Source organism: Solanum pennellii, chromosome 1 (assembly GCF_001406875.1).
Source record: "Solanum pennellii chromosome 1, SPENNV200".
Lineage (NCBI taxonomy): Eukaryota > Viridiplantae > Streptophyta > Magnoliopsida > Solanales > Solanaceae > Solanum > Solanum pennellii.
The window spans coordinates 99,899,768-99,913,984 of NC_028637.1; the positions used below are offsets into that span (position 1 = coordinate 99,899,768).

The 14,217-nt window shown below is 28.6% G+C and overlaps 1 protein-coding gene across 1 annotated transcript; it reads left to right on the plus strand.

Moving 5' to 3' along the window:
• The first annotated feature begins 3,511 nt into the window (after nucleotides 1-3,511).
• LOC107030104 (desiccation-related protein PCC13-62-like) lies at nucleotides 3,512-5,299 on the plus strand. The gene is made up of 3 exons (XM_015231502.2): nucleotides 3,512-3,906; nucleotides 4,063-4,288; nucleotides 4,742-5,299. The coding sequence occupies exons 1-3, from the start codon at nucleotides 3,557-3,559 to the stop codon at nucleotides 5,111-5,113; spliced, it is 948 nt and encodes a 315-aa protein (XP_015086988.1). The 5' UTR covers nucleotides 3,512-3,556; the 3' UTR covers nucleotides 5,114-5,299.
• Nucleotides 5,300-14,217: the final 8,918 nt, after the last annotated feature.

The following is a 14,217-nucleotide window of genomic DNA, read 5'->3' on the forward strand; positions in this document are numbered from 1 at the left end:
TAACGCAATATCTAGCGTGCACGCCCTGTATAATTGGGGTATGAAGTTTCAAAATTTAAATAGAATGTTGCTTAGTTTTTGTACATTAGTTTGTTCACAGTTTGTCCTTTTTTCGAAGGCAAATTAAAAGTACTTATATTGCTTTATTTAATTGTTTACGCCATTTTCAGAATACATCTCAAAAATTGGATGTTTGAATCACCAAGAAAACGAGAAAATGAACACTCCCAAAAAAAGAATTTATTTTTCATTTTCCCCGATATTAAGAATCTTATTTTCATTTTTAAAAAATCAAAAAAATTTAAGGAACGAACTTGAAAAAAATAAAAAATATTATCGAACACGTCGAGAAAGTATTAATAATTAAATACTCACAATGCTTACGTGTTATTTCTTTTAGATACACTCTTTTCTTTTTTAGATTTCATTTTTGAGATTATACTAGATAAACTTATATAGATAGATAGATAGATAGATAGATTTATAGATAGATAGATATATATAGAGAGAGAGAGAATTTTTATCATTTATAACAAAAATATATTTGTAATACAATTTTAGTGTATAAATTTATCGTCAAACAAGCATAATATATTTTAAAACACATGCATACACCATATTACATATCTAATTCGTTTTTAATACATAGTAGATTTATCACATTATTATCATGCATTGTTATATATTGAAAAAAATGAAAAAACATCATTATCAAGCGGAGTGTTTCACGCATTAGTTGGCCCCTTGTCTGCGTAAATCAAGGGCGAACACTCATCGCTTACGATATGAACTATCGCGGTATCTACTCATGTTCGCTCCCCATGCTTTCACAACTCAGCGCCTTTGCTTTTAGCGTTCTTTTCATAGATCTCTGAATTTCACCTCTACACACGAAATTTCAGTTGGTGAGCTCATTTGAGTTTACCTTTTATATTCGGCGTATCGCGCAGTACAACCTTGATTCGCCTTTCGATCCTTCAATTGTCATCGTTGCACTATCACTTTCAGTGATGACCAGCAAGATAACCTTTCTTATTCGGCGCATCGCCTTTTAAATCAATAATTACTTATTAAAAAATACTCATCGAAATATATTTTTTTTCTCATAACTACTCAGTACTGTCCATCCTGGCCAGTGTCATGATGGGCCTAGCAGTATGAAAGGCTCCCATGTTGGGCCGTACTAGTGAGCTGGACTTTCCACTAGCTTTCACTTGATACAAAAAGCCCAATACATTTTGGGCCCTCTATCTTTGGCCCAACACTCACGTCCAAAGATGTGTAAAAACTCGTTTTTATTAGGGAAAAAACAAAATTATTTTGGAGGTTAAAGTATGATTAAGATGTTTTTAATTCAAAATGACAAAAAAAATGGAGGTCATTCTCTATATTGTATTTTTTCTTTCATTTAGTTCTTTTTTGGTTTTAAGGACACTATTCCCTCGAATTTGATATTGAGTCAATAATTAAAGTTAATGAATTTTGAATTAGCTAATAATTTGTTTTAGTTATTGAGTTTGTATTGAAATATTTCTATTCACGTAATAAATTTTCTGGTACAAATATATAAATTTGAGTAAAACTTGATGAATTTTATTTCTCGCATTATAGTTTTCTCATATCTACACGTGATTTATTCAGTGGCGTAGCCACGTAGTATTAAGGGTATCAAATTAGAGACCTTTCATCAGGAAAAAAAAACAGCACATGTACAAGTAAAATGATATACGAAATAATTAAATAACCTATTTTGAATATCCTTTAAGAAATTTCTGACTCCGCCACTGAATTTATTAATTGCATTATTTGTAATATTCTTTTTAGTGTTGTTACAAGATTATACTATTTGAGATCTTAATTTACATAATATTATTTTAGTCTTTTTATTTATTATATTAATATTTTTAATTACAAATACGACAATTTATTATAAAATATAAATATATACACGATTTATGTCTTATTTTATTGGTTAGTGGACTACTTTTTTAGGAGTCATATTTTATCTTTTATTTTATTTAATTTTAAAATCTCAATCACAATTATATTGGATACATTTCTTTAATAAATATTTATTTTTCTACCATTGATGCACTATTTTTTTCCCCATCTTTTTCAATGTCATCTTTTTCAAGAAAAGATTTGTATCTACTTCTCGAAAATATCTCTCCTTGTTTCAATTCAAAATCATCTATTACAATATTTTTTTTTAAAAAAATAAAAATTTCTTCTTCAATAAATCGATTATGAGCACGAAAATTGCTTTTGATAATACTCATCGAAGAGTTCTCATTTGATGAAGGCTAATATCGATGTCAACAGCCCAATTGTTTACTCAACACAAAAATTACAATTGTTAATTCGAAGAAGATTCACATTATCATAGTGAATGTGATTTGTATCATCTGGTCCATAAAGTATAGGAAAAAATTTAGACACAAAAATATGTTAGTGTATACACTTTGATGACTGATTTAGTACAATTATTGATGATATGTTATTTTGAATAGTTATTTGTATTGTCAATAATTATTTGTGTTGCTATACGATTTGTGTCAACCACTAATAAACATAACATTATTGTATTCATAAATTATAGAGTGAAGGTAAATTAATTAGAGCGTACGAAGTACATTATCTAGACATCTACAAGAATAAATTTGATATATTCTTGAATTTTGCAAAGTTCATCCATTTTGTGTGAACAATTTATATATACATATTGAATTAGAGAAATTACTATTCCTTCCGTTCATTGTACTTGATTTTGCAGCTCTTTAAAGCGTCTAAATGAATTATACGGACAACTTTAAAAGGGCATCGATCACTTAAAAAATACATACATTCGAGAAAAAGAGCCGATTGTATGGGAAATCCTTCAAGAAGTTATGCAGGGACACCCTGTATTGCGGCAATGTGTGGGCAGTAATTAATAAACCCAATTATAATGCTTGGAATCTTTTGGTAATAATATCATTGTCCTAATATTGCTTCATGAATATTATTCACAAATTAATAGTGGAATCATGATTGTCCTGATATTGTCCATGAATATATTAGGTATACGTATCATCTATATACTATATATATTGATTGTTTACTTTTTATCGTTCAACACCCTTTTACGTACTGAATATATAACGTATACGTATCTTCATATATACTATATTGATTATGTCCTCTTTATCCTTTAACACCCCTTTACGTACTGAAAATAAGTAAATAAGTAAAAACCTTCATTATTTTCCTAAAAAACTTTTTTTCATAAATAAAAATAAAAATATATCTATAATTTCCTTTCCAACAAATACATGAACCTCACAATCCACATCAAAACAGGTTTGGAAAAATATTAATAGCGCAATTTATTGAGTTTATGAATTTCACATTTTTAGGAATCGTTTAGGAGAGGAGAGATGAATGTGGACCTTGTTCTTGGTGTTTTCCCAATAAGCTTCTAACTGTTATTACTAGTATATATATTGAACCAAAAAGCACAAATTTAGAACAAGTAAAAAAAAAGAACTTCTTTTCTTATTCTACATTAAGCTTAATTATGTCTTTTAAATTACTCTTTATCCATTTCTTAGTCACATACATGGTCCTTAGTGAAATTTTATTGATGTCATTTTCATATGCAACAAATACTAATTGTCCATCAGGGTACCCAAAGAAGGGAGTGGGAGTGGAGAAAGAAGATGTAGACAAAATGCAATTTGCAGTGAATTTAGAGTTTTTAGAAGCAGAGTACTTTTTATGGGCTTCTTATGGATTTGGGCTTGACGTAGTTGCACCAAATTTGCCTATGTCTGGGCCATCTCCTATTGGTGGTAGAAAAGCAAATCTTGATCAACTTACCAACAATATTATTATGGAATTTGCTAATCAAGAAGTTGGTCATCTAAGGTGAAAAATTGAAATTTGGAGTATTGACGTCGCATATCCAAATTTCAAATCATGATATCAAATTGCATGTTCAAATGAAAGCTAAGTTTTATCTAACATGATGCGAAGTATTTATATATAATTAGGTTGTGTAATGTGTGTTTGATTGTTTTGCAGGTCACTTAACTCAACAGTTGGTGTTTTTCCAAGACCTTTGTTAGATCTTAGTGCCAAACATTTTGCAAAGATATTTGACGATGCTTTTGGGCACAAGTTAGTACCTCCATTTGATCCATACAGAGACAGTTTGAGCTACATGTTATCTTGCTATGTAATTCCATATGTTGGATTAGTTGGTTATGTTGGTACAAATCCCAATATCAACGGCTACGAAACCAAAAGGGTAAGTAAATATATATTCTATGCATTAATCCTCCATTCCGCCTCCCTGGATAATTTACGAAGAATGATTTTAGAGGCGGGTGATCTTGAACTTTTGACATTGATAGTCATGTGAACAGAACTTGAAATTCAACAATTGTAACTTTTAACACTAAAGGTTTTCTCATAAGTCAAACAACCATCAAAACTTCAAGATCGCTCATTATTAAAAGTAATTTCGTATAGTAATACTAATAGAAAGACAACTTTCCTTATTCTTCTCCGATTCACAACTCCTATTTTTTCCCAAAAATAGCATGTTATAAACTAGAACAATAGATACAAGAACGTATTTTACACCCTCAAAAGCAAATGATTCGTAAAAATATGACTCTAAACTTAGATGAAAAATGACAAATATATTTAAAAAGTATAACCTTTTCTATTGCAAATAATACTTTTTTTTCTTTTGTAGCTTTTGGCAGGGTTATTAGGTGTTGAATCAGGACAAGACGCAGTTATCAGGATGTACCTCTACGAGAGAGCAGCTGAATTAGTTTCTCCTTACCAATACACGGTGGCTGATTTCACATCTCGTATATCAGGACTAAGAAATAAATTAGGTAAATGCGGGATCAAAGATGAAGGTATATACGTTCAGTCACCACTTGGAGCAGAGAATCGGACTAGAAGTAACGTATTATCAGCTAATTTTGGTTCACTTTCATACAAAAGAACTCCAGCTGAGATTTTAAGGATCGTATACGGTTCTGGAGATGAACATGTGCCTGGTGGATTTTATCCTAAGGGTGCTAATGGAAAAATTGCTAAGGAATTTCTGAAATAGACATGAGAATAATTAAATTAATCATTTTCTATATTTGGAATAAATTTGTATGAAATAAAATAAACATGTAGTATGGTGTTTATTTTGAAAAAATAAACATCAAATATTATATATCATATTGGAAAGAAAATAAAAATGTTGTGCATGCAACTATATCTTATGCCGAAGGAAATAAGTAATTAAAGGTGTCCACTAATTCATCATTATATTATGGGAAAGTTGTAACTATATAAAACAATGTTACGTAATACTATAGCTGTGTATGAAAAAGTGTATAATGATAGAAAGCAATTAATCGTTGTTAGATGATTTAAATTAGGGCAACTTTCACATATAGCAAACAAAAAATTCATATTTGTATGCTATAGCAAACTTTGCATAATTGCGCTCCATAGCAAACATAAAACTGTATAATTCGTTATACATATACAAGTGTATAATTCGCTGGCCTAAATTGTATAATTCGCTGGCCTAAATTGTATAATTCGCTGGCCTAAATTGTATAATTCGCTGGCCTAAATTGTATAATTCGCTGGCCTAAATTGTATAATTCGCTGGCCTAAATTGTATAATTCGCTGGCCTAAATTGTATAATTCGCTGGCCTAAATTGTATAATTCGCTGGCCTAAATTGTATAATTCGCTGGCCTAAATTGTATAATTCGCTGGCCTAAATTGTATAATTCGCTGGCCTAAATTGTATAATTCGCTGGCCTAAATTGTATAATTCGCTGGCCTAAATTGTATAATTCGCTGGCCTAAATTGTATAATTCGCTGGCCTAAATTGTATAATTCGCTGGCCTAAATTGTATAATTCGCTGGCCTAAATTGTATAATTCGCTGGCCTAAATTGTATAATTCGCTGGCCTAAATTGTATAATTCGCTGGCCTAAATTGTATAATTCGCTGGCCTAAATTGTATAATTCGCTGGCCTAAATTGTATAATTCGCTGGCCTAAATTGTATAATTCGCTGGCCTAAATTGTATAATTCGCTGGCCTAAATTGTATAATTCGCTGGCCTAAATTGTATAATTCGCTGGCCTAAATTGTATAATTCGCTGGCCTAAATTGTATAATTCGCTGGCCTAAATTGTATAATTCGCTGGCCTAAATTGTATAATTCGCTGGCCTAAATTGTATAATTCGCTGGCCTAAATTGTATAATTCGCTGGCCTAAATTGTATAATTCGCTGGCCTAAATTGTATAATTCGCTGGCCTAAATTGTATAATTCGCTGGCCTAAATTGTATAATTCGCTGGCCTAAATTGTATAATTCGCTGGCCTAAATTGTATAATTCGCTGGCCTAAATTGTATAATTCGCTGGCCTAAATTGTATAATTCGCTGGCCTAAATTGTATAATTCGCTGGCCTAAATTGTATAATTCGCTGGCCTAAATTGTATAATTCGCTGGCCTAAATTGTATAATTCGCTGGCCTAAATTGTATAATTCGCTGGCCTAAATTGTATAATTCGCTGGCCTAAATTGTATAATTCGCTGGCCTAAATTGTATAATTCGCTGGCCTAAATTGTATAATTCGCTGGCCTAAATTGTATAATTCGCTGGCCTAAATTGTATAATTCGCTGGCCTAAATTGTATAATTCGCTGGCCTAAATTGTATAATTCGCTGGCCTAAATTGTATAATTCGCTGGCCTAAATTGTATAATTCGCTGGCCTAAATTGTATAATTCGCTGGCCTAAATTGTATAATTCGCTGGCCTAAATTGTATAATTCGCTGGCCTAAATTGTATAATTCGCTGGCCTAAATTGTATAATTCGCTGGCCTAAATTGTATAATTCGCTGGCCTAAATTGTATAATTCGCTGGCCTAAATTGTATAATTCGCTGGCCTAAATTGTATAATTCGCTGGCCTAAATTGTATAATTCGCTGGCCTAAATTGTATAATTCGCTGGCCTAAATTGTATAATTCGCTGGCCTAAATTGTATAATTCGCTGGCCTAAATTGTATAATTCGCTGGCCTAAATTGTATAATTCGCTGGCCTAAATTGTATAATTCGCTGGCCTAAATTGTATAATTCGCTGGCCTAAATTGTATAATTCGCTGGCCTAAATTGTATAATTCGCTGGCCTAAATTGTATAATTCGCTGGCCTAAATTGTATAATTCGCTGGCCTAAATTGTATAATTCGCTGGCCTAAATTGTATAATTCGCTGGCCTAAATTGTATAATTCGCTGGCCTAAATTGTATAATTCGCTGGCCTAAATTGTATAATTCGCTGGCCTAAATTGTATAATTCGCTGGCCTAAATTGTATAATTCGCTGGCCTAAATTGTATAATTCGCTGGCCTAAATTGTATAATTCGCTGGCCTAAATTGTATAATTCGCTGGCCTAAATTGTATAATTCGCTGGCCTAAATTGTATAATTCGCTGGCCTAAATTGTATAATTCGCTGGCCTAAATTGTATAATTCGCTGGCCTAAATTGTATAATTCGCTGGCCTATTTCGCTGCAATTGTATAATGCACAATTGTATAATTCACTGCCTATTTCGCTGCAATATTAAGCGTATAGCAAGAAGATATATGTTTTTTTCTCGCTTTATACAAAAACAGAAACACAATATATACACTTCTGTTGTATAAAGCTAAAGAAAATTGTATTTCACTGCAATTGTATAATTCGTAATTGTATAATTCGTTCACCTTTTTCTCTGCAATATTTGAAGTAAAATGTTTGTAAATTGTATAATTAAGTGTATAACACGAAGATATATATTTTTGCATGTGTATATACAATTTTCTCTCGCTTTATACAAAACAGAAACAAAATTATACACTTCTGTGTATAAAACGAGAGAGGCGAGCGAGAATGGAGAGTGGCGAGCGAGATTTCTGGGAGAGAGACGCTAGCAAATTTTAGCTAATGTTTGTTATGGAGCACAATTAAATCAAACCCTAGCTATTCCATTTATTTTAGGTTATTAGTTTGCTATTATATACAATTTTCCCTTTAAATTATGGTGAAAAAATATTTGTCTAAATAAGGATTTTTTCCTTTTTTACAAGTTGGTAAATTAACTAAGAAGAAAAAGTCGATTATTATTTAGGTTGCTAGACGATCTTTATTTGCATGGCCATTTTTGTCAACCATTAGCAAACGTAACATTATTGTATTCATATAATGATTGCATTATTGTACTTAATGATATTTTCATTATATATATGCAAGACCATGTATAAAGATATCGTCAAAGACTTCTGAGTATAATGGTTAAATGATTCTCTAAGACAATGAAACATCTTATAAAATAAAGGCAATATTCCAAACTTGTTTGATCATGTTAGATGAAATTATGATATAAAATTATATGAGATGAAATTAAGGTTTTCTTTTGAATAAACAATTTGAACGTTTTGCTCATAAATATTAAAATTTCATAAGTTGTGAAACTATTAAAACTACTTCAATTTTTATACAATTTTATCCAATAAGTAAAAGTTCATAACACTATCACAAAATAATCATAAAAAGATACAATATTTACCGATTGAACTTTAATTCAATTAAAAAAAAATTAAACATTAGTAACAATGTACTACTCTTTAATAAAATTGAGAAAGTCCAAGTTCAAATTAGTTACTTATTATTATTGTGATAATTGGTTATTTAAATAAGCGAAAAGGGTAAAAGATGCTCTTAAACTATATGAAAAAGGAATGAAAATGTTTCGTTTATAGTTTAGTTTAGCTAAAAAATATCCTCACCGTCAATACTTTGATTCAAAAATGCCCTTAAACTATGTGAAACAAACAAAAATGCCTCCATTTATAGTTTGGTCCAAAAATGTCCTTACCGTTAATATTTTGGTTAAAAAATACCCTTATTGTTATTTAATGGGCCAAAAATGCTCATTTTTCAAATAAGTATTTTATTATTTTCTTTTAACACATTGTTTTTCTAATATTATTTTTTTAAAGTAGCAAATTTTTATCTTACTTCAATTCAGAAAAAATAAAAAATGAAAAATATTTCTTATTTCATTATTATTGTTTCTTATCGTTATATAAACATAAATTAATGATAGATATACTATAATCTTATATATATATATATATATATATATANATATATACACACACACATACATATGACATACATTATCTATTAAAAGATTGCATGATTTTAATTGATAAAATAAGATTAAGAAGAAGAAAAAATATTTCCGACATTTTTATTTGTTAAAGTGATTTTAGAAGAAAGAAAACAAGAATAGTATTCTCAAATAATATTTTAATTACGAAGAAGTGTTTAAAAAAAATATATGCATATTTATTCAAAAAAAGACATTTTTAACCTATTTTGTAACTATAAAAGCATTTCTTGATCAAAATATTAATTATTTGAACAAAAATATTTACGATAAAGACATTTTTAAGCCAAATTATAAATATAGGACATTTTTTATTCCTTTCACGTAATTTAAAACAATTTTAACCCCTCTCTCTTTAAATAAAGCCAATATATCTTCAATCATACATGTTAAATATCTATGTGAATTTATAAAATTACGTATCAACAAATAGATAATTTATTTCAATCTTCATCACAGAATGTATTTTAAAATAGAAAACAAAAAATGGGAGAGGGATTTGACAAGAAACTAATAATATTAGTGGTATACAATTGGCCACATAGACAGCATGAGAAAATGCATTTAATCACGTCTTCCATATTTAGAACTCATATCACACGAGAGAAAGAGTTATACTCATCATAAAAGTTCAATTGTCATGTTTATTTTTTAGAATTGAATTAATTTCGTATACGTTTAATTATCATATTCACTTTTTAAAATTAAATTATAAGAATTTTAAATAATATTTTATGATATCAAATATTCGTTATATTAACGAAAAAGGATTCAAATTATTCCTGAAGTATTTAAAATAGACCACTTATATCTCCCGTTACATTTTAGTATAAAAAATGCTCCCGTTGTTATCTAAGAGACCATAATTAACCTTAATATTTAACAGAAGTGATATGACAAACCACATATCACTAATTCCGTCACCTAAGCTTGCCAATTAGAATACCCACTAAATGTTTTCACGCAATTAATTATTTAAACCCTAACGCGTTTTTGTTGGACCCAACCCACTAAAATTAAAAGGGAACATCTATCTCTTTTTTTTTTTTTCACTTCATTCCGTTTTACGATTAAATTCACCACATAGAGGAGGATTTTTTTTTGAAGACTTTTACTAGCTTAGTTTACTTGTATTTTATATGGCTTTTCATAAATTTTCAGAACCTCAGCTTTTGTGATGATTATACCCCACAATCACAAGACAACATCATCGAAAGTTTTTACGTTTTCAATTTGCCGTCTAGACGATTAGCACTACGACAAATATAGGAGGGTGATTTATAAAACGTGAATACATGATTTTAAATACGTAGGGACATAATACATAAATTAGATCCTTAACTTAATTAAAATTATAATTTTGACTTTTAACTTTGTCATTATACAAGTAAGCATTTTAACTATTCAAAATTTAAATAAAAAAACACTTGAATCCTACCCGTCAAAATGCATGAAATACAACCAAGTTAGGCGTGTCAGAGATAAAATTTGAGGTCCCAAGTCAGTAAGAAAAGAAATATTGAAAAGACTATTAAATTTTTAATCAATGCTTTTATATATATTTTTTATTTTAAAAAAAATTAAATTTCACTTTATTCTCTTGCTAATATTTTCAACATTTTCCGCTCTATTTTTTCTGGCATTATTTGTCGTTCACTGCAAAATGCACAAATTGCAAGTGACATTTAATTATTTGTTGTTATTGTGAAATAAAGGCTAATGATTTTTTAAAAAAATTCCATATATATATATCTATAAGCAAGATGGGATAATTTGTAAAAATCGAGCGTAATTTGAGTTCGAAGACTCTCAATCAATAACTCTAATAACAGTTACAGAACTCCTCACATTTTGATTAGATATCAGATTGCTACTCAAACTTGATAAATTTTTTTGAAAAGTTCATTCAATTCTATCAAACAGTTAAGTGCACCATTTTACTTAACAATTTTTAGCTATGTTTATTTTTTAGCCTTCGAAAATTCGTAATTGTAATTTGCTACTCAGTATGACAATCATAATACATAAAATATTCTTTTTTTTAAAAATTAAGTATTGGACAACTTAAAGCACAAATATACTTCAAACTAAAGAAAGAAGAAAAAGTTAATTGATTTTCATGTCTTCCTATATCTATTGGCTGCTTTGAAATAATTTTGCAACAAAAAACGTTAGCTTCCTCAAGTGATTCTCATATTGGCTTGAACATCTAATCAACAATATGCAATTCTTATTTATAAAGTGTTGAAGTTTGATACCTTGACTAAATTAAGAAAGAAGAATAGGTAATGATTCAAGTATATGAATTTTCTGCACATATCTTGAACAATTTTTTCTTTGCTTTGAATATAACAGATATGATTTAAATTAGGGTTTTTTTCGAAGAAAGAGGAGAAGAAGTAGTGAAAATTTTTCCCAAAATGAAGTTGTTTTCTTTTTCACCTTATTCTATATTATAATTTATTATTTATTATTTTAAAATCTAGGTGTATTTATTTTAGTTAGTTGGTTGCGTGGTTCACTTATCCACGTCAGAGCATTTGTATATCACCCGTTTTGTCTGAATTTTTTTTTTAAAATATTGAATAGTTAAAGTGTGTCTTTAAAGTTAAATATCAAAGTTATAATTTGAAGTCAATTTAAGGGTTATATATATATATATGTATTTGCATCTGGTCTTTTGGAGCTGATATACCCCTCGTTATAAAAGTGGCTCATATATGCCCTTACCGTTACAAAATGGCGCACATATACCCTTCATTTAACGGAAGTTAAAAAAATAGTTTTAAATTTATATTTATTACTTCTAATTTTTTTAAAAAAATTATTTAGGGGTATATATATGATTCTTCTATCAAAGTTCAAGCTATATTTTAATTTTTTTCATATATAAATTATTTTTTGACTTCTTTTATTATAATTATTTGAATTTTTTATTCTTATTTTGTTTTTTTCTTTCATTCCTTAGTTTAAAGAATAAAAAATTAAACTATTTTTTTGTGTGTATTGTAATTTAATTTCGTATTCGAAGAAAAAATTTGGTCATCTACAATAAGTTTTACAAGAATATTAGTGAAACATAAATAAATTTGATTATCAAAATAATAATTATAAATTAGTCATTGAAACAAAAAAAAAGTCAAAAAAAAATATGTTTGACGAGGATTAAATTTACTCATATGGGATTATATTTTTTAGAAAAAAATACTAAAAATTTAGATTAAAATTATTATTTTTTCATTTATGTTAGAGGAAAAGGGTATATGTGAGCCATTTGTTTACAAGTAAGGGTATATATGAGCCACTTTCATAACAAGGGGTATATCAGCTCTAAATGACAAAGTTGAGGGGTATATCAGACCCTTTTCCCTATAATGTATAAGAGCAAGTTCAATTTTCAAGCTTATGTAACTTTCTAGTCCACTGTATCATTAGATTTTAAAACTAGCATTCCTATGGTAGAGATGTAAGGTAAATAAAATATTTTGCAGGCAAGAGAAATAACTATAAAAATCTTTTGGTTATCATTAGATCAAATGAAACGAGTGATTGAACGGAATGACATGATGTTTCCTCTTAATTTTAGTCCAACAAAATTGGGCTAGGTTTGAATTATTAAATGGATCAAAACTTTTAGTGGATATTTTAAGTTTAGGTGGCGAAATTAGTGTCATCTGGCTTGCCTCATTACTTATGTTAAGTCTTAAGGATAATTGTGGACTCTTAGGATAACGCTAATTCTAAAATATAACGGAGGATAAAAGTGATATATCTCATGTCGTTCAAAATTTTGATCATTTTTTTCCATTATTATTAATATGCAAAAAAAAATAAATAAATAGAGGGATATGCAAAAAAAATATTTGTTACTAGGGAAAAGGGGAAAGTATGAAAGTTGAGAAGACGATGACCAATGATTTTTGCAAATCATATTTCAATGAGTATTTTCCATTAAAATCAATTTTTTAATTAGTAAAAAATACAGTGACATTTAAGGAAAAATTCTGAAAAGAAAAATACGTTCCTTCGATCCATTTTAATTATTGTTTTTGCTTAATATATATATATGTGAAATTTAATTTCTACATATAAAAAAGATTCTCGTAAAGATTTTTTTTTGTTGTCTTACACGGTGAATATTTAAATTAGGTTAGAGTTGAATATCTTCGTATAGCCATTTCAACTAAATTTTACATGTAGGATTTCTTACTTAAAAGAATGTCAAGATATAAAATAATAAAAGAGAACAATTATAAATGTTGATGCCCCTCATTTACAAGTGCAAATGAGCCTGTAAATGAATCTAAAATTTCTAAAGCATAATTATTAGTGCTGTCAGTATGAGCTAGTTCATCCCATTCGGGTTAATTTATATATATTTTGACATTTTACAGGTCAGGCCAGTTAGCCCATTTTTGATGAGAACCGGAAAATGGTCGGTTCAACTCACAAGTACGTGGGATACAGGCTTGCGGAGTCAGTTCACTTTTTAAAAAATTATATATTTTTTTGAATTATTAATTTATATTATAAATCATAATTTAAAATATTATCGTAAATATTAACAAAACAATATTACATGATGTTAATGTTACTACTTGTTAATCAAATTCACAAATAAAATTGTCTTTATAAAATATTTATTAAGTTAAGTTACCATTTTTTAAAAAAAAATTATTAAGTTTTTTCAAGTATAAATATCTCTATATAAATATTAACCTAATTGTTTGAGTTTGGACTCTCTTTAATTTTAAATTTTAATATTATATTATATTTTTTAAATTAAATTTTATCGGCCCATCGGCCGACCTTATTGATATTTCTCAAGCTTCTCAAATCAGCAGGTTTATTTAGGACGGGCTAAAAACCTCTTTTACTAAATGGGTTTCAAGCCCTACTAAATCGCTAACGGGCCTAGCTTATACTAACGACTCTAATAATTACATCGTAAAACTAATTATATTAAAGCGAAAATTACA